Source organism: Euleptes europaea, chromosome 3 (assembly GCF_029931775.1).
Source record: "Euleptes europaea isolate rEulEur1 chromosome 3, rEulEur1.hap1, whole genome shotgun sequence".
Classification (NCBI taxonomy): domain Eukaryota; kingdom Metazoa; phylum Chordata; class Lepidosauria; order Squamata; family Sphaerodactylidae; genus Euleptes; species Euleptes europaea.
The window spans coordinates 97665931-97688101 of record NC_079314.1 but is presented as its reverse complement, the minus strand read 5'-3'; the positions used below and the strand labels follow the sequence as shown (position 1 = coordinate 97688101).

General features: G+C 43.5%; 1 protein-coding gene across 1 annotated transcript in view; it reads right to left on the bottom strand.

Annotated features, from left to right (window-relative positions):
- Nucleotides 1-1984: 1984 nt before the first annotated feature.
- Nucleotides 1985-22171, bottom strand: part of RIC8B (RIC8 guanine nucleotide exchange factor B) — a 45925-nt gene continuing 25738 nt past the window's right edge. Inside the window, exons 5-10 of the mRNA XM_056846977.1 lie at nucleotides 14121-14286; nucleotides 13256-13351; nucleotides 10825-10969; nucleotides 8954-9098; nucleotides 7378-7497; nucleotides 1985-2347 (exon numbers count right to left, since the gene is read on the bottom strand). Coding sequence (XP_056702955.1) covers nucleotides 2236-2347; nucleotides 7378-7497; nucleotides 8954-9098; nucleotides 10825-10969; nucleotides 13256-13351; nucleotides 14121-14286 — 784 coding nt within the window. The 3' untranslated portion in view covers nucleotides 1985-2235. The remainder of the gene's footprint in view (nucleotides 2348-7377; nucleotides 7498-8953; nucleotides 9099-10824; nucleotides 10970-13255; nucleotides 13352-14120; nucleotides 14287-22171) is intronic.

Sequence of the window (22171 nt, the reverse complement as noted above, 5' to 3'; positions counted from 1 at the left end):
TGCCAGGTCCAACTTTTGACTTTTATGATAGTCTAGGATAGTTGCTGTTTTCTTTTGAATGGACTTGGCATTGCACATCAGTGATGGAGAAGGGAAATCACTCAAAACCAGTCCAACATCATGCCTCAGGATGGGATGGTAATTAGAAGGGCACCGAGCAAACCCATCTCTCTGCCTCCTTTTCTGTAGATTAGATTAAGTGAATCAGAATTATTCTATAAGCAATTTAAAATTCTAAGAATATTTTGGATGACAAAAATTAAACTATTTAAAACAACTAATAAAAATTAATAGACAAGGACAGAATATAACTGTGTACATTCTCAATTGTTTTTAATTTGTGAACTGAACATGTTTGCTCGGTATACTGGTCCTGATTATGTATTATTGTATTTTAATAGATATTTTTAAGGTTAAAAAAGAATCAGAATTGCCCTGATTGTAGATTAATGACCAGTATAGACACTGAACACCGCCCCCTCCTGTGATAGTATATAGGATAGGGCAAAACTGGTGCTGGTTTCTTGACGGCAAAGCTTGGACTACACACACACACACACACACACACACACACAGCTACCAGAGTTTCTGCAATTATGGGAGCCCATTACTGTGCTACCTCAATCCTGCAAAATTCACAGTGGCTTTAAGGTGGTAAGCTCTCCTTCCCTGGAGGTTTTTAAGCAGAGGCTAGATGGCCATCTTGTCAGCAATGCTGATTCTATGACCTTAGGCAAATTATGAGGGAGGGCCTCTTGGCCATCTTCTGGGCATGGAGTAGGGGTCACTGGGGGTGTGGGGGGGAGGTAGTTGTGAATTTCCTGCATTGTGCAGGGGGTTGGACTAGATGACCCTGGTGACCCTTCCAACACTGATTCTATATAAATGGCATCTCTGCCTAGAGTTTGGAGGCACACATTTATTGTGCCAGTAAATAAAAAGGTGACCTGATGGAACCTCTTAATTACTTACCGATAAGTCTTCTCTCATCATTTGGAAAATTATGTTTCCTTTCTTTACAATAAATTAGTAACTTGCCTGGAAGAAGAATCAGTCCTGGGCTGTGAACAGGCAGGTTTCCGAAGAGGCTTGAGCTCACGTGATCATTGTTATATCCTCTATCACAGCCTCCAAATATACTGTATCTGAGGACGGGATGTTAGCAACAGCTTTTATGGCTCTCAAAGCTGCTTTTGATACAATTCTGTGGCAGTGGAACACCAAATGACTTCGCAGGTCATTAAGGATCTGATAGTCGTGATCGCTTCTCAGACCTCTAAACCCGACTAGTATTTTAGTTTTGTTTCCTGTTCAAGACGCTGGTTGAATGAACAGTAACACAAGTAAGTAAGTAAGGTGGCATCTCTGGGTTGCAAGCTTGTCAGAGCTACTATCAGTTTGTGCAGGAACCGGCAGTGTACTTGTAATTAGCCAAATCATATGTAATTACAACAACTTTTTCAAGCCACCACAATTATCCCAGTCATGGCAGATAAATACAAATGGTGCTTCGATTCATATGCTTTTCAGCTGCTAAGGTAGTGGCTGCCTTATATGCTCCCAGAGAGTATCACCAGGGGGCTGCCAGATTTGTAAACCAGGCCCAAGATGAAGTAGGGGGGGAATAATTCAGAATCAACCCCCTAACCCCTTAAATTTCAAGAAGATTGTTTGGAGTGGGATAGATCTTCACAAGGAGCTAAGTGTAGGGAAGGAGGTGCAAGCCATAAAAATTGAAGTGAAGCCTTTTGAGCAGAACACGTCTTGGGATCTTTGTGTGTATAGCCTGAGGTTTATCTAAAATGAAATTGTCGGTTTTACTGTGTTGATTTCAATTTGATTTTACTTAACTTCTTAATCCAATTAGCCGTCCCTACCTCCTGCCAATGATCATAGAATGTCATAAAGCAACCCATCAGAGGCAACTTTTTTTTTGAAGAAGGACCAATGTCACAGATAAATATTAACATTTTAATATTTTTAATTTCACACCACACTTTTCATTCAATTGAAATACAGGTAGTTTTAAGTTAATAAATTGGATTGGTCTTGCTATATAAACTGAGGCCTTAGAAATGCTAATATTACACCACAGAATTAATAATTTGAACATTCTGATTGATAAAACAGTTGCTGTACCACTGGGCTAAGAGGGATCAAGTGTCTAATATTTAGATAATAAAAGATGCTGGGAACATAAGGAAAGGTGGATAAGATGGTGAAGCAGCTGATGCGCTAGTCAGAGTCCGAACTATCTTGCTCATTGGTTTGGTACTGAGAAACTGCTTCTTCCAAAGGAGTCAGCGTGCCATCTGGTCGCACTCCCATAGGTGTTATCACCTGGTCTCTGGAAGAAAAAAAAGATCACGGAAAAAATTCACTAGGGTACGTAACCCATGGCAATGAATCTTCACAACATACACATTTAACACAGAGCTGCAAAATGTGAAACTTCTGACCTCAAATTCACTTTGGTTAACATGGCAGATTTACTTAAAACAAATAGAAACAGAAATTCTTGCAACAGGCCACCATGGGGGAACCACGACGTGGTTGCCATTTTTGACCAAGCATAGATTCAAGATATGAAAGGGTGAACAGGGGCTTCTACACACTCTGGGGGAAGGGGGTCAGGAACAGGGGCTCAACACTGATAAAGACTTCATTCAAGCAGGCGACATTTGCTAAGCCAATTAAGAAGCTATAGGGGGGGAAAAGTCACACCACTAAATAGGCCCAGGACAAAGAACAGGTTCACTGTTTAAATTAAAAACAAAGGACGCTTTCTGTGTTTTCTCTCAATGTGAACACGGTTGCTGAAGTTCCACCTGTCACTTGGACACATCCAATCCTTCCACTTCAAAACCACAGTCGGATACATATTCATCTCACTGAATAAAAGGAGTCAGTCAGGAAAAGTGATTTGTGGTACACAGCCAGCCTCTAGTGGTGCTTAAGTACTTGTGGATTCATTTTGATTGTCAGCTTTCTCCCCCCCCCCTTTTAAACTGTTGCTTTTGTTTGCAGTTGTTTAATTACAGGATTGACAGCCATTTTAATCTCTTCAAAGCTCTGAAGGCCTCTCACAGCTAATCCAATTATATCTACTCCACAAGCTACAGCCTCATATAAAGATGATTAATTATTGATTAAGCCAATCAAACAGTATTAGCAAAGATTTACTTAAGCCTTTCGTTGCTTCACATTTGATTATGATCTCATTTATTATATGTGGATTATAGGGCAAAGGCTGTAAAGGCCAGACATGGCAACATTTTGATCCTTTCCCCCCAAAAGCCTTCACAGTATTTTCATAGATGGTTTAACCAAAAAAAATGTTCACGTCCAAGACGCTAGGCTTTCAATCTGCTTCTCATCTTAAAGGTCTCTGCAATCTTTTGGCCTACCCAATATCACAGAATGAAGCACTCTGTTTGTGCCTTTCCACCAATTTATGAGGTTAACCCTGATTGTACCCAAGTTAACCCTGATTGTACCCCAGTTCTTCTGAGTGATGGCAACAAGCTCTGGAAAAAGTACAGGGACATTAAAATGAAAGGAAACTTGAGTTCATTTACATGCAATACTTCCATATGGCAGAAAACTGCTTGGAACATCCCAAATATTAGGTGACCTAGTGGCTATTCCATTTCCTCAAATAGGAAATATTTTCTCCCAGGCACATGTGCCTAGAAGTGCCTTTCCTTCCGCCTCTGAGAAAGTTGTTCCACATTTGCGACAATCTTGGAAAGGTAGGAATAATTTTAAATTACCACAAACTAACAGCTAGTTCATCCTGGAAAGACAGTATTGGGATTTAAAGAGGAATAATTTTAAATTACCACAAACTAACTGCTAGTTCATCCTGGAAAGACAGTATTGGGATTTTGAAAGCATTTTCCACAATTTTATCTCTAATAAAGATACATGTCTGAATATATTATAATAAACAAATCCTTGACCAAGCACCATATGACTGAGCACTTCCCACTAATAGGGTTTTTCCCCATTTTAAAGAGTATTAAGTAATAATTAATGGAAACATGCCATAATAAAACCCTTGGTAAAACACATTCTTCTTCTCTGCTTGCTGATCTCCCATGAATCCCTTCAAATTCATCTATACAATCTTTGCTTCTTTCTGCTTCCCGCTTGCCATTTAGCTTGATAACGACTAAAAAAAAAAACCTGTTCCCTTGTTTTCAAGGGTCTTTCTTTCCTGCATGCTCTGTGCACAACAGGTCAGTGTTAACACATGGAACTAATGATGGTTGTCTCTAATGAAACAACCGTATTGCAAACACCGGTCTGCTCCTTTGATAAAACAGTATATTGCGGACCTATTCACCTCCTTATAATTGAGTGCTACATAATAGTGCCAGTCCTTTTATGTACCCCATTTTGTTCCACGATTAGAAAAGCAGAGGAGAACCTATGGAGGCGCCGCTTTCTTCAGTCCGTCACTGTGATTAATTCAGTATTTTTTAATGAGTGTGGCGGTTACTTAGGCAGGTTCTGTTACACACTAGTTCTGTTGACTTCTTGTCAATGTACAACAAAACCCAAACTGTGATAATTGGGGACTGTTTCATCAGCAAAAGGATTCCTACTATTAATACAGTGTTGGCTTGGAAAAAGCACCCTGACATTTTAAATTAGTCAATTAATTCATAATTGTGCCACCAGTTTATAATACAGGGAAATATTTATAAAGCCTTTTAATTAACACTGAAAACTTTCAATCATGCAAGCTGTACAACACAAAGAACTGCATACTAGAGGTTTTAGCTATATATATATTTTAAATTAAATATAATTAATTTAGTGAAGTGCTAACATTTGATACAGCATGAGATATAAATTCAGTTGCTTTGGGTTGTACTCAATTTAGAGGCTGATTTCAAAATTACTGAGTTTTGAACATTAGATAGCTAACCCCCTTCAGGAACACTGTGTAACAGTTCTTAATAGCTTTCTTTCTTTTCTTTCTTTCTCTTTCTTTCTTACTCTTTCTTTCTCTCTTTCTTGTCCAAATTATGCACCATATAAAAGCAATTGTGCTAAGCTCATTCTGGTCAGTATTTCAGAAATGAAAAAGCATTTTTGAAACTCATGCAACAGAATGAGTTTCTTCAAATACCTAGGAAAATGTTACATTCCTAGATGGCTTTTATTTTTAAAAGATTTATACAGGCCTTTTTATACTAAGTCCAACTCTTTTCTTATTTCACAAAGCCACATTACTGCTGTTTTTCAGAAGCTTTACTAAAAACAGATAGTGGCTCGTCTGACAGAATCAACATGGTGTAGCGGGTAGAGTGGCAGTCCCTTGGGCCAGGAAGACCTTGGTGCAAAGGCCGACACATATTACGGCGAGACCTTGGGCCTTTCACTAACTGTCAGCCTAATCCTAACTCTCAGGATTTTTGTAGGGAGAGCCCCATATGCCATCCTAACCTCTTTGGAGTAGCAGGATTGAGGCTGCAATCCTAAAATCACTTTCCTGTGAGTAATCCCCACTGGATAAAATGGGACTTATTTCTGAATAGGTCTGCTTAAGATTGTTCCCTGAAGGTTGTTAAAAAGTAACTAGTAAGTGCAATGAAATTCAGATCCTAAACTCAAGAACCGATCCTAAACTCAAGAACAATTCTTCAGTCACTGGACCAAAGTTGCTTCATTTTCTCTACATTATATTGTCGAAGGCTTTCACGGTCAGAGTTCATTGGTTCTTGTAGGTTATCCGGGCTGTGTAACCGTGGTCTTGGAATTTTCTTTCCTGACGTTTCGCCAGCAACTGTGGCAGGCATCTTCAGAGTAGTAACACTGAAGGACAGTGTCTCTCAGTGTCAAGGGTGTAGGAAGAGTAATATATAGTCAGAAAGGGGTTGGGTTTGAGCTGAGTATTGTCCTGCAAAAGTAATGTGCTAATCATTGTCCTGTAAGTATCAAGATAATGTGCTAATGAGGGTATGGTATGTTAATATGGAACCATTGTATCCTGAAGTGATCTGTTAATGTGTGTAATCCAAAACTAATCTGCATGGCTATTGTTGAATGTTGTCTTTGTTAGTCTGGAGGTTTTTAGAACAGGAAGCCAAGCTTTATTCATTCTTAAACTCTCCTCTTTTCTGTTAAAGTTGTGCTGATGTTTATGAATTTCAATGGCTTCTCTGTGCAATCTGACAAAATAGTTGGTAGAATTGTCTAGTCTTTCAGTGTCTTGGAATAAGACCCTGTGTCCTGTTTGTGTCAGTCCATGTTCAGCCACTGCTGATTTCTCAGGTTGGCCAAGTCTGCAGTATCTTTCATGTTCTTTTATCCTTGTTTGTATGCTGCGGGACCACAAAACGCAGCATACAAACAAGGATAAAAGAACATGAAAGATACTGCAGACTTGGCCAACCTGAGAAATCAGCAGTGACTGAACATGGACTGACACAAACAGGACACAGGGTCTTATTCCAAGACACTGAAAGACTGGACAATTCTACCAACTATTTTGTCAGATTGCACAGAGAAGCCATTGAAATTCATAAACATCAGCACAACTTTAACAGAAAAGAGGAGAGTTTAAGAATGAATAAGGCTTGGCTTCCTGTTCTAAAAACCTCCAGACTAACAAAGACAACATTCAACAATAGCCATGCAGATTAGTTTTGGATTACACACATTAACAGATCACTTCAGGATACAATGGTTCCATATTAACATACCATACCCTCATTAGCACATTATCTTGATACTTACAGGACAATGATTAGCACATTACTTTTGCAGGACAATACTCAGCTCAAACCCAACCCCTTTCTGACTATATATTACTCTTCCTACACCCTTGACACTGAGAGACACTGTCCTTCAGTGTTACTACTCTGAAGATGCCTGCCACAGTTGCTGGCGAAACGTCAGGAAAGAAAATTCCAAGACCACGGTTACACAGCCCGGATAACCTACAAGAACCAATTTCTCTACATTGTTTATAACTATGGCTTCGATTTTTTTCAAAGAAATAGTAGTGGTTTTTTTAAAACAGCAGAGATTCCCCAAGAGGTTAAAATTTAGCCCGGTTCTATGAGCAATTTCAGAAATACTCACAGGCCTATACATTTGGGGTGATCAACCTAGCAGCTCTTAAGGTACCCTAAGACACTTTTAAGACAATGGTACATGTTGAAAGGCTAATATTTGCTAATTACATTTCCACCCCCTGAGAAAATGTACTTTGGACAGAGAAATATCTAAATCCATGTTGACAGCAGCACAGGTTTAAATATACAGCCCAAATACAGTAGTGAATCAGAGAGCTCATAAGGAAATTCACCACAGAACCAAAGAATCCCCCCTCTGAAATAAAAGCCAGTGTAGCTACATTACCTAGAAAGTTTATCAAACATATTGACAAGTTTCATGGCTTCATATTCTTTTTGTTCTTCAGTCATTTCATCCATGGGGTTGGGCATCGGCTCTTCAAAATGACCTGTGATAAGGTTAATGCTTGGTGAAGGGGGTGGGTTAGGAGAGAAGAGAATGAAAAAAGAGTTTACCTTCAGGGAGCCACGTCATTATGAAAAACAGTGAACATAAAAATATTCCTACTTTTCCCCCCCGAATCATGACCTGAAATCTCAGATTACTATGATATGAAATATCTAGATTTAAACAATACTAAAAATAATATGTGGCTCTCTTTGCCCTATAAATTTCACAAGGTTAAATGTTGTAGCTTCCTTGCTAAACAACTCTTGAAGCACCTAAAAGTCACCAACAGAAAATGTTCACAGTATTTGGCAAGCCAGGGCAACCAGGCAAGACTGAAACAGACTTCTGAAGGCAAAACATGGCCACATGAGATTGTACAGCTCTCAATTTCAAAACATATATATCTGACAAAAGGCAGAAATGAAGGAATGCGTCAGTTAATACCATTCAGATGACAGATATATTAGATTCTAAATTAGAAGAGTGCAAAACAAAAATTGGCGATGTAGAAGGGAGAGTAACAGAGTTGGAAATTGGTATCTCAAAGACAGATGAGATAATTTTGCAAACGTGTACAGACTTGTGGGGGGAGACTGAAGAAATTTAAGTTGAATCCCACAAGCATAACCTGAAATTTCGCAGTTTACCTGAGAATCTTGAAAGGAAAGAGTTGGTGGGCATTCTTGAGGTAGTTCTGAAACGTTAGTTATTTTTTGAAAATAGAACTGCAGTAGGATTGAAACAGTATATAGAATAGCAGCAAAGATACAGTAAGCCAAGAGATATGCTTGGAACATCACCCTAAGAAGTAAGGATATGATATTGGCTAGACTATGGAAAAGATATAAGTTAATAGTTGACTATCATGAGACTCATCCTTAACGACTGACATCCAGACATTTTGTATAAAAGGAATTAATTTCAGTTTCTGACTTCCAAGCTGAGAGAAAATGATGCAACACATACACCATAAACTTAATGTGTGTTTCAAAAGGGAGTGGATCGCAATCCCTACAGTTACAGAGGCTAGGGAACTTGTGTCTTGGTTAGAAGATGGTAACACATTAGCAAGGTCTCCCACTTAGATGTTGCTTCGCCCACCCCATTTTTCTTTCTTTTTTTTATCTTGGAATCTTAGAATTTTGACTCTTAATGAGAAATTTTTGAAAATATTAATCTTGGACAGGTTTTTGATGCATCACACCAAGAGAAAAAACAGCACAAATAGTGATTTTCTTACAGAATTCTAAGATTATGGTCAACAATGTTTTTAGTAATGAGAAAGGCAACTAGGCAAGCTTGAAACAGATTTTGAAGGAGAGAAATGGCCCACATGAGATGGTACAGATCTCAAATTTGAAAATATACTTTTGACAAAAGGTAAAACTGAAGGCAAAAGAAAGAGAAACATAAAACACAGAACACCTAGGCTTTAACAACAGGAGGGGAGGGGAGGGGAACAATAGTGTACTTTGGCTTTGCAGATTTGTATTCTTCAGTGTCTGTATCTTCATCATCCGAATACCAGTTCTCCCCTCTTCCTCCCGCTAGCAGGCCCCTTGCTGCTAGCAGCCCTGCTGCATTGCCATAGCCAGTGTACTTCAGTAAGCTGTCAACTGCAAAATGTCAAGCAGATAAAGAGATAATTTATTTGGTTAAGGTTGAGTTTAAAACAGGATGGCATCAAGATCTTTGAGTGGTGGATTTCAGTCTTAGCAGACTATCCACTGATGAACCATAATATTTGTTATATTCATTCCTTAGACTTGTCTGAACGTGCAATTTGATTTTGCATGGAGCAGTTATTTCTTTAAGAGACAAATGAAGTTGGCAAATTACACTCCCCCCTTTTTTAAAGCAGAAAATTGTCATGGGCCAATGAAGCTCCTTGATTCTGAACAGAGAAGTGTGCAAGGGCCCATTCAAAGGACTGTCGGACAGACAGAGCCTAAACCTTGATTTAGAATTTACATTTAACACATGGCAAGAAATTACTGTAAGTGCCAAAATGAGGTAAGTCCAAAAACAAGACAAATACGTTGGCTTTTTATGTAAGAACAACTGTACCTTCTTTGTGAGCCAACATTATGTACAAGAATACAGACATCAATACAAAATACATCCTGCGAACTGTGTAGTACAACACTGAGGTGTTCAGTATTACATATAATTCAAATAGTTCAAAGGCAGAGGAACATGCATAACTATGATGGTGGGAACTGAGAGCACTGAGAACATGTGGCAGCTCCAGTTGGCACAGGAACCCCCTGCGCAAGTATGAATAGCTGCTCACTTGTTGCAGAACAGTCTTCCAGAGGACGTTAGCAGATCTACAATTCTTCTGCAGTCTCAATGGGGAAACAACACAAGGGCTTTCACTCATAGCATAGAGGATAAGTAACTTTTAACACTTTGGCTTTTAAAAGCCCAAAGAATTGTCCTCAAATTTGTTATTGCTGCCTAGTTTAATGATTTTTGTTTCGTTTTTATGACATATTGGTTTTATTGCTTCCTGTCATTTAATTGGTTTCTCAGGCATGAGAGGACCTGTCCCTCTTACTCCATGACTAAGTGTACTCAGGAGATTCTGGTAGGAACTTTGTCAAAGATTCTTTACAATTCTTTCTAGATGTTACCTAGGAAAGAAACACTGCATCAGCTACCATCAGGGTTGATTATGACTGTGCACGTATTTATTTTTATAAAAATAAGTACTTTGTGACAGCTGTCTGTTAAATAAATAGAAATGGACTGTCTATAGAATCCCATCCAGATAGCCTAACTATCTTGGGTTGAGCTTGTTGTCAGTATCACATACTGCCATGTAAGGGGACTCCTAGCACACAGAAGATAACATGTTCCTAACCTAGATTTATGGACTTCTTTGAAAAGCCATCACCCCAGGGTTGTTGTTTTTTTAAAAAGCTAACTCGCCTAGACATACATTCTATTAAGGTATTCAGCCGCTTAGTTTCCAGGCCCGAATTTTTGGCCGCCTACCAAAAACCATTATCTTTGTCTTTTGATAGTTTATCTCCAGATGTTCCCTAGAGGAATATTGGGCAAACTCTCTAAGTGCTCTTTTCAACCCTATTTGGGTTCTGGATAGAATAACCACGTCGTCAGCATATAACAATATAGTTATCTTGCAATGTGAAAGTTTGGGAGGATGAAAATCTATTTAGGTAGGTCATTTGTGGAACGCTAAAAAGCTTAAAAGAAATTATCCCCTTTTAAGTGACAAAAGCTTCCCGGCCTGGCAGTTTTTACTTGCCAATAGGTGGCTGGGTGAGAGGCTACCACAAGTCTGCTACAACCAGCCATAAAAGCCAGCCTTTTTACCTCTCTCCTTGCACAGAACAAAAAGAAATTCTGCTGCAATCTGCTTCACTCCTAGATCAACGTGAGTCATAAGGCGCACAAGCTTGTTTCTCAGTGTTGTGCCAACTTCAGGGCGATTGGATACATCTCTCAAGGGAGGCAACACCTACAGACAAAAAAACAAGTCATCTGAGCGGCAGTTAATCCACAATAGCATTTAATCCACAATTGGCACACATTCTTATTTAAAGTTCTTTAAAAGGTTCTTTAAAAAAATGTCAGACTAGCTAAGAGAGACAAAAGAACTGGACATCCAGGGGATCTGTTAAAGATAACATCTTCTTTTCTGAAGATGATTAGAGCACAGATGGGTTTTTTGGGTCTTCACAAATGACAGAATAAGACTCCTAACCCTCACAAAATATGTATATACAAGTGGGGGACCCTCAAGGACTTGACTGGGGCATTTCCCTCTCCCCTGCTATTTCCTCTTACCCTCCCGACAGTCGCCATAGCTTCTCCCCTTTTCCAGCTTCTTTCCCTTCTTCCTACCCACTAGCCATCCTACCTTTATCTGCCCCCCCCCATCTTCAGCCTTCCCTCTTTCCCTTCCCCTGGCAGCCTCTACCCAGATAACTATGGCTCAGCTGTACAGTTTAGGCCAAGTGACCAGGCCCAGATACACACTGGGGAACCTGCACCCCCGTCCCGTCCACCATTTTTCTCGCCCCGACAACAACAAAAAAAGGGGGGGAAGAGAACAGGATCGGGCAAGAGTTGTAAAAGTAGACAAAGAAGGACTAAGACAGGTAAAGGAATGAACAAAACAACGGTAAGAAAAAACTGTAGAGGAAAATTAGCACAATTAAAACTCAGCATGGAGCTGTGTCTAAACACTGCTCTTCCCTCAAAGGCAGGACGGAAAGTGGGAGTCGAGGGCTGTTTCCCGCCTAGAGGGGACAGCAAATAAGATTTGGTCCTGCCTCCCCGGAGAGCATTGGTAAACACCCACAGCTTCAAGATGCCCTAGCCTCAGAAGAGAATGTTGTTTTGACAGCAGGTGCCACCACAACACAATGATCTGCACTGTGTTACTGTAGTTAAGCTGTGGCAATCATTTTGTGGCTGGCTCTGCCTCCTGTGGCAGCCATTTTGTTGTCCTGTGGCAGCCACCATGCTGTGCCAGAATTCCAAATGTGCCCGCAGGTTCAAAAAGGTTGGGAACCCCTGCTGTAGGGTATGCTCCTCTTTATACTTAGGATTGTCCTGCCCAAAGGCGCCCTTCGCATATTTTAGATTTTTTAACTGTTCCGCAATATGAGAGTGTGTTTATGCTTGTATGATTAGACTCTATCCTCTCCCAAGTAATGCAAGGATGAATGCAAAGGACTGCATATTCTGATAGACTTTTTGACTGTGCTTCTGGACAAATCGAAACTTTGGAGCATTGCTTTCTGGAATGTGATACCTTTTGTAGTATTAGGGATTTGTGGATTACTTCTCTTCTGTGCAATAATGAGGGGCTATCAACACCAGATAAGGTTAAGAAACTCTTAGAGTAAGTGTTGCTGGTGATCAAGGTAATTCATACCATAATATTTTCCATTCCTCATCCTCTGCATGTGGCTCATGGTGCAAGGGTTCAAACTTATTTTCTGAAGTGACTGGAGAAACTCTAGTAATAAAGAAATCATCTAGCTGACTTTGTTTACATTTTGTACTAAAAGCCTCATCAAACGGACGGGCTTGGTTTTTACTTGTTTCAAAAAGGGAGGAAATATAAATATAAAATTTATCTCACTAATTTAAGTGAATCTTTCAACGACTTCAGGAGAACCCATGGATTCAGCTAAAGGGGCCAGAAGCTGGTGTGTCCAGTGGAGTATGGTGCATTAACTGTGTGAACTGAGTTAAGCAGCTGCTGAGATGCCATGAGAAGACTATTGATTCCTTACTAACAGGTTACCCAACTGCACAGGATGGGATCTCACACATAAGCCCCCCGCTCACTACACACAGTTTGCATGCACAATCATGTTATACAGGGGTCTCTTGCCTTGATCCCCAGCCTGAAACTTCTCATGGGAAGTCTTCAGAATGCACCTTGAGCAATTGTATGGGGTGGTGGAGTAGAATAAAATGAACCGTTCCTTGTAGGTACTTATTTTATTTATTTACAAACTTTATATCCTGCCTTTCTGACCTTGCAAGGGCCACCAGTGTGATATTAAACATCATCAGTCCTATTCACTGCCCCCCATATGCCATGATGCCCTTTCTCAGATGTGTGCGTATATCTCCACCCCACTGGGAGTTTACTGAACAATGATCGAGCCAATTTTACATGCTGTACAATACCTAACATGTGACCAATATCTAAATATTAGATATTAAAATGCAGCAGAAGCTGTTTGTTTCTATTACTTTTCTTATCCACCTATCTGTACCTCACCTGAGCTTTGATAAACTTCCTTATATTCCGATGGGAACGGCAGCATCTTGTTAGTAAACTGAGAACTGGAGTGAGGCCTTCCCGATAGCTACTCCCCTAAAATGATAATAAAGAGTACAGAGGCAATTAATTATTTTTTCCTTTAGTGAAACTGGCATTTCCCACCAAACTCCACATTGTACCATGGTGTTTCTCAGAATTAGAGGACAGACATCTACAGTTCCTACTGTAGGTCACCCATGTCTTTTCGATAACAGCTGAGGGCCATTTACGTGTCTGAAAGCACACCGTAAGCATGCACCTAGAGCTATTATGGACTGAGGCTGCTGGGGACATGTTTACCAAACATTTTCAAATATATCAATACTCTAAAACCAACAACAACACTGTTGACCTGTGGCAAAGATGAAGGAAACGGTCTCTTGCTGTGGTGTGTTGGGTGACTAACTTTCTACTAAAAAGACTAATTCATACATTTTGATTAGACTAACTTGCATTTTCAGGTAAAATAGTAAACTGTTGTTTCAATGAAGCCACCTGCATGGTCAGTGAACCAAACATACACAATAATTTTAGATTTTTATGTACACAGAAGATCCTGAAACTCAAACAGGCTAACAAATAAGCCCACACACACACACACACACCTATATTAGACATTAAACAGCATATTGCTTGTGATGCTCCTCAGCTGTTGATTTTATATCTTTCCCCTCCCCTCAAGTAACAGCTTGAGGGTTTTTTCAACATGCAGAGGATTTTCACCAAAATAAAGCAAACAATAATAAAGCAAACCAACAACAACAACAAACCCAAAGTTGGGAGAGCTATGAACATCTGCCATGTCCATATAGCCTCCTCTTACCTTGTCAATTCTTTTCTCCATAAACTTCAGCATCACCTGAATTGCATCCATATTCATGCCATTGTATTTTATATCCGTTTCTTCTTCAGTTTCTTCTTGAGTTGATGGACTGATGAGGACATCCAAACAAGAAGCTGGAATGTTACTTAAAAGGTTGATTGCATTGCTGGAAAAGATTTTAAAAATTCAGTTGCTTTTGGGGCACCACATCCTTAAATCCACTCCTGAAAAACAACTTCATGGCTGGAGCCTAAAATGATTGCCGTGTAATACGACATCAAAGTTCTTCCAGCGCTGGCATAAGGACCATGGGCTTATTTGCTTCACTGGTGCAATTAGTGGTACTTACTAGCCAATGCAACAAGTCTTAGGACTAAAGTATTTTAACTCATTCCAATAAGGGTTTTAAGTAACTTACAGCCATTCCTGAGGGGAGAGGTTGCGCTGGTGGCTGGAGGCAGCGCAGCAGCAGCGCCTCCAAAGGAGGATTCAGCCCCCCACCACTGAAGCCGGGAAACTGCCCTTATTTGCAAGCCCCGTGGAACCGCTCCATAGAGTTCCATGGGGCTATGCCACCTAAAAAGGTGGTGTAAATGCTAGTAAGGGCAAAAGGGGCATTCCTGGCCAGAAGGGGGGTTAGGAAGCCGCCTAAAGGTGGCTTTGCCCCCAGGACGACAGCGCACCTGGGACGACTGAGGTGCACCGTCAGGATGCCAGTGGGAGGCCAAGCCAGCATCCCGGGGCTGCGCTGCCATGGCAGCACTGAGAGGCCAGCGTCCGCACCCCAATGTCAGCGTCTGTGCCGGTCACGGCAGTGCAAGTGGAGCGGATGCCGGCACAAATGGTGCAGGCCCTTCCGCATCTCCTAAGACTTTTCGCCCTCCCAAGTCAGGAATGGGCCCTTATTCTACATATTCACTATACTTGAATTTTGATAACAATATCAAATCAAGCCCACCCCCAAAGGAGGGTCAAACTTACACTATTGTTAACAGAGTTTTAAAATCTACAACACTATAATACTGCAGAAATGCACCAAAGTACTAAATGTGTTAGTAAACATAGAATTCGATGTCCTGAGAAACTCAACTTTCATTTTAACTCTCTTCGGTCTTAAAAATCTACTGCATTAACTAGCTACTGGAATACGATAGAGTGTAAAAAAGTCACTGTTAAAAATATTTGAAAACTATTACAGTTTAATGTTTAAAAAGTCAAAATTTATGGTCTGTTGAAAAGAAATACTGGTCTTACTAGGATATTTAACCTACTGCTGCTGAATTTTTTATTTTCTTATTGTTGTTATTATTATAAGCTAAACTTAAAATAAAGAGTTATAAAAATACTGGTCTAACATGGTAATTCTAGATTGGTAGCCATGTTAATCTGTAGCAGCAAACTAAAATGAATACAGTGAACACATAGAGTTGCCTTATACTGAATCAGACCCAAAGATCCATCAAGGTCAGTATTCTCTACTCAGACTAGCAATGGCTCTCCATGGTCCCAGGTTGCGGTCTTTCACATTGCCAGCTACCTGATCCTTTTAACTGGAGATGCCAAGGATTGAACCTTGGAACTTCTGCATGCCAAGTAGATGCTCTGCCACTGAGCCCCAAAGCCATTGCCCCTCCTTGAGTGACTCCAGTGGTACCTTAAAAACTAACACACTGTATTCCAGTTACCATCCGGTTGTTCTTAACCAGAGCCAGGGCTTGTTCAGCCCTGGCCCCAGCCTGGCGGAATGTCAAGTTAGACCTGGGCCCTGCGGGATTTAACTCATTTCCAGAGGGCGTGTAAGACAGAGATGTTCCGCCAGGCTTATGGTTAAGGGCAGCGACGGGAATATATGAAGAATCGGCCTCCTTTTCTTTCCCTCCTTCCCTTCTCCCTGTGTTTTTTCCCCCTTAATGCTTCCCCTGTTGTTTCTTCACTTTTCCGCCCCTCACCTTCCTCGTGTGTTGTTCCCTGTCCCTATGCCCTTTCTATCTCCATTCTCCCCCACGGACTGAGAAACATCAATAAGGGGTAGTGATGCACAGCCACCTTGAATGAACATTTTCCTTAAGGTGGAGAAATAAGGTCCCATGGGGGGGGGGTTAAATAATTGTTTAGAGTTGTTTTGGATTTTAGGTTATTTAAACTGTATTGTATTTATACTTTGTAATTATGTTTGTTTATAAGATGTGAGCTGCCCTGAGCCCAGTTCGCCGGAAGAGGGCAGGATACAAATAAAATATATTAGTATTACCCTTTATTCCAGTTAACTTTTAAGGTGTCACTGCTCTAATACAAAAGTTATTGAGGTCTACAGCTACTATGAAAAGAGTAAATCCCAACAGCAATGCCACTGAGGTTGAACTCATAGTCACCATAAAATCTATGAAAATCAAAGCGCTATTTTATAAAAACAGAATGAAAATATAATAATTTAAAAATAATCCAGCCTTATAACCATTAGCCACACTCAAACAACACAGTTAACTGTACTGAGACATAACCTCTAAAATGTTTTCTCTAGAAATAGCAGGCAGCAAGAAAGGATTCTGGAAGGCCTGGCAACGAGTTTACCGTACAGTTTTTGCAAAATGCCACATCCCGCCACATCCAGTTTTTACTTCTCAGTGCTTCTCGGCTACAGTTTGACAACCCTAGTTTTCTCCGCTCCTGAAATTGCAACCTTACTGATTCTGACTACTTGCAATATTAACTTTGGTTTAACAGCACCTTGGTTTAACTTTCAGTGTGACCTGAATATAACCCCAGTCCAATTAGCAAGTTACAGATACCTTAGCTGCAATTTAACTAACTGCCATAAAAAACTAAACGATCCCTTCAAAATGATCCCTTCAGCCAGACAGTATTTTTTAAAATAAAATGTTGCAAAGGTTTTTTTTAAAAGCAGCTTTGAAGTATCACGTTATAAAGAATATACAATTGAGAAGAATGTACAAATGTAAAGAATATACAGTGAATTTAACTTGTAAGTTGGTACCGTATATACTCGCGTATAAGCCGAGTTTTTCAGCTCAAAAAAAGGGCTGAAAAAAGCCAACTGGGCTTATACGCGGGTCAATACGGTAGGCGAGGGGAGGGGGGAGGGGGGAGAGAGGGGGAACTTACCGCCATCCCGCACACCTTCTCTGCAGCCTGGGAGAGGCCAGCAGGGCCTGCCTGAGCGCAGGAAGGCCCCGCCGCCCCCCCGCCTTCTCTGCGGCCTGGGAGAGGCCAGCGGGGCCTGCCTGAGCGCAGGAAGGCCCCGCCGCCCCCCGCGCCTTCTCTGCGGCCTGGGAGAGGCCAGCGGGGCCTGCCTGAGCGCAGGAAGGCCCCACCGCCCCCCCGCCGCCCCCCGCGCCTTCTCTGCGGCCTGGGAGAGGCCAGCGGGGCCTGCCTGCGCTCAGGCAAAGCCCCGCTGCCGCCTCCGGCCTGCGTGCCTTCCCTGCCGCCGCCTCCAGCTGATCAGCGGGCCTCGTCCTCCCGGTGAGTAAGGGGTTCAGGGGCTCTTCTCCCTCCCCCCTAGGGTGGCGCTGGGGTCAGGGTGGGTGTGGAGGGCCCGGGAGGGGTGGCGCTGGGGTTGGGGTGGGTCTGGAGGGCCCGGGAGGCTGGGCGGGAGGGCGACCTGGGGCAGGGGCATTGTGTAAGCCGACCCTCGGCTTATATACGGGTGCCTAATTTTTCCCCATTTTTGGGGTAAAATTAGGCACCTCGGCTTATACGCAGGTCGGCTTATACATGAGTATATACGGTAACTAAGTTTGCCACCCAGAGTGTAACTGTCCCTCACAATGGACTTTGTGGAAATTTTCTATATGTTAAGAAAATGATTTATCATAAAAGCCAAATTCGACAGTATGTCTGTAGTCAATATGATTACCCACAAGCCTAGTTGTAAAATGTTTTCATCATTTTCCCATTTATTTTAACAGGGGTAAATTATAACCAGAGGAAGGCACTGGCAAACCACCTCTGTTAGTCTCTTGCCATGAAAACCCCAAAAGGGGTCACCATAAGTTGGCACTTTACACACACATACAAATTATAACCAATAGTGTTCTAGTATTTTTCTTAGTTTTATAAAAGAAAGTAGCATGGGGACTGGGGAAAGGGGCTAACAGTGTGGCAGAATTGACCCCATTATTCTTGAGCAATATATGAAATATGACTTCTAGAGGGGGAGAGCCTGCAGCAGTCAAAACAGAAATCCTGACACACCTTAAAGAGTAACACATTTATTATGACACACTGGGCTCTGACCTATGAAAGCTTATGAAATATGAAGTGATACACAAATTGCTAAAATGTTAACCTTTAAAAAAAAATCTTTGTGGTACCAGACAACCCAATTGGTGTAATGGTTAAAAGAAGCTTCCAGCCCCCATTACTGCACGGATGCACTTGAAACTCCAGGTAAATCTTGCTGAAAGTGCAGAAGCTAGGAAGATGGCTGAATAATTTTTTTCCAGCAGTTGTGGGGCTTCAATTTCTTTGCAGCAACAGAAGAACAACAGCCAGAGATGGGGAGAGAAATATGCCAGGTGTGGAAAGTAGGGTTGTTGAAAAAAGAAATTCGGTAAAATTCAGATTCGGCAAAATTCGGCCCGTTTTTATTTGGGGAATGCCGAAGTCCGAACTCCCCAGCTTCGGGTCCGTGCAATTCGGCATGAGGTCCGGAGTTCGGGGAAAAATTCGGCCGAATAAAGCCATTAAAATCACAATAGCACCTTTCCGCAGCTCCGGGGGGGGGCATTTTTTGGGGTAGAGGTCCCAAACTTTCAGCATAGCTTCAAAGGACCCTTCTTGCAATAACCCCCAAGTTTTGTAAAGACTGGATCAGGGGGCTGAGATATGGGCCCCGAAAGGGGTCCCCCCTCCTTAATGTGCATTTGGAATTAGCAGAGCTTACCACCCACTCAAAGCTCCCAGCCCCGACAAACAGCTGAGCTGTGGAGAGCAAGGGCGGGGCAGGTACGAAGAAGTTTGCAAACCATGAAAAGCAACACAACCATGCAAACCATCACGTTTGCAACCATGCAAAGCAACACCTGACACCTGGGAGTTTGCAAACCATGGAAAGGGACAGAAGAAGTTTGCAAACCATGCAAAGCAACACAACCTTGCAAAGCAACACCTTTGCAACCATGCAAAGCAACACCTGACGCCTGGGAGTTTGCAAACCATGGAAAGGGACAGAGACATGCTAGCTAAGCATCAGGAGCAGGAGAGGGTGGAATTTCCCCTTTTGCATCGGACTCGGGACCAGGCAAATGCATTCTTTAAGTCACAATTTGAAAACAATTTTTGAGCAAGCATCAAAATAGACCTAACCGATCTTATGAATGAGGGAAAACCTGAGGACACACAACTGAAGCCCCCCCCTCAAACCAGGGAGAGAGAGACTCAAGGGGGCACCCCCCCAGACAGAACAGGCGAAAGCCCCCTTTGGCTTCCCCCCACCCACAGAAACTGCTTCCTCCCCACACACACACAGACTCTGCTTCCCCCCACACACACAGGAGAAAAATTATAGATTAAAGCCCCCAAAGGGGTCTTACTGTGGATGTCTTCTGTTCCATCAGGAGGGACTGGGAGGACTGGATAATCCAATACGATTCCATTTAAGCACGGGAGGTTTTGCCTTGGATTTGCCGCTCTCGAGATGCACACAGGATTGGCTGATCCCATTCATCCCAATAGGGAAAAGGGGGGACCCCATATCTCGGGACCCCCTGACCCAATGTTTACAAAACTTGGGGGGTCTCACAAGAAGGGTCCTTTGAAGCTCCGCTGAAAGTTTGGGGTCTCTACCCCAAAAAATGCGTCCCCTGCAGCCACAAAAAGGAGCGAATGTGTGCTTTAAATGGAATAAAAATGCACATTAAGGGGAGGACCCCTTTCGGGCCCCATATCTCGGGACCCCCTGACCCAATGTTTACAAAACTTGGCGGGTCTTGCAAGAAGGGTCCTTTAAAGCTCTGCTGAAAGTTTGGGGTCTCTACCCCAAAAAATGCGCCCCCTGCAGCCACAAAAAGGAGCGAATGTGTGCTTTAAATGGAATAAAAATGCACATTAAGGGGAGGACCCCTTTCGGGCCCCATATCTCGGGACCCCCTGACCCAATGTTTACAAAACTTGGGGGGTCTCGCAAGAAGGGTCCTTTGAAGACCACTGAAAGTTTACGGTCTCTACCCCCAAAAATGCGCCCCCTGCAGCCACGGAAAGGAGCGAATGTGCAGAAGCATCCCCCCCCCACGGGGATTTCTCTCTCACACACAAACAGATACTCTCTCTTTTCCCAGGCCGCGCAGCAGCTGGGCTCATGCACTCAATCGCTCAAACTGATTGGCCAGAAGAAGACCCAGCTTGGCCACCGACTGGAAGCAGGAGAATGCTGCTTACTAACTGACGGTTATGCTGCTGCGCCGAACCCCGAATTTGCTGAATTTATACGCCGAACACCACAAATTCACTGAATTCGGCTCCCCGTTTTCCCGCCTTTTTTGAGTTTGGTTCCATCCGAACTAAAAACCGCTGAATCGGGGGAAATTCGGCTGTTTTTCGGTTCGGGACAAACCGAATCGACAGCCCTAGTGGAAAGTGTGGGTGGGTGATCCAAACTGGCAAATCAAGTCATCCTAGTAAAAATTAATTTAACTGAAAGCCTGCAGAGAAAAGTCATATGTCTAAGTGGCACACAACTTTCTCCTGGTTTTCTTTTCATGTTCTCAACCACCCCTGTGGGGTAGGTTAGGCTGATATTGAGTGACTTAACCAAGTTCACCCAGCAGCTCCCATGGCAGAAGCTGCCTTATTTCTCTAGACTCAGCAGCCAACAATGCAATAACAAATTGCAAGGACACAAAAATAATTATGCCATTAGACATACAAGCAACAAACTGGATAATGTGCAATGTATCTCTAAGCACATACTCTAAATGGAGTCCCATTTTCCTCAGTGGAGCTTACACTGGGGCAAACATTAACAGACTTGCATACAGACAGCATTCAAAATGCTTGAGTAAAGAGATGCAAAGGTTGGGGGGGCATTTTGCATGGAGACGGAGAGAAGTTTTACAATAGAAGAGGGTCACTCACCAATTCAGGAGCTTACGCTGCAGCTGCCTGAGACAGCACTTGGACAAGCATTGCCGGTACTACTTAGCTGCATTTGGGGGTGCATAGGCTTACCGATTTCTGGATACCGTATATACTCGCGTATAAGCCGAGTTTTTCAGCCCAAAAAAAGGGCTGAAAAAGCCGGCCTCGGCTTATACGCGGGTCAATACGGTAGAGGGGGGGGAACTTACCGCCGTCACCGCCGCCAGGCCCGCGCACCTTTCCCCGGCCGGCAGCAGCCTTCCAGGGCCGGAGAGAGGCCCCTCCAGGCCCCTCCAGGCCGCGCCTCCGCTGCTGCCGCGCCTGGACCGCTCCCAGTGGCCGGCAGCAGCCTTCCAGGGCCGGAGAGAGGCCCCTCCAAGCCGCGCCTCCGCCACTGCCGCGCCTGGGCCGCTCCCAGCGGCCGGCAGCAGCCTTCCAGGGCCAGAGAGAGGCCCCTCCAGGCCGCGCCTCCACCGCTGCCGCGCCCGGGCCGCTCCCAGTGGCCGGCAGCAGCCTTCCAGGGCCGGAGAGAGGCCCCTCCAGGCCCCTCCAGGCCGCGCCTCCGCCGCTGCCGCGCCCGGGCCGCTCCCAGCGGCCGGAAGCAGCCTTCCAGGGCCGGAGAGAGGCCCCTCCAGGCCCCTCCAGGCCGCGCCTCCGCCGCAGCCGCGCCCGGGCCGCTCCCAGCGGCCGGCAGCAGCCTTCCAGGGCCGGAGAGAGGCCCCTCCAGGCCCCTCCAGGCCGCGCCTCCGCTGCTGCCGCGCCAGGGCCGCTCCCAGCGGCCGGCAGCAGCCTTCCAGGGCCGGAGAGAGGCCCCTCCAGGCCTCTCCAGGCCGCGCTGCCACTGCTCCCTGCAGCCGGCAGCAGCCTGGGGGGGCCTCCTGCAGGCACAGGAAGGCCGCTCCGCCGCCGCCGCCGATTCGCCGCGTCTCCCGGTGAGTAGGGGGTTCAGGGGATCT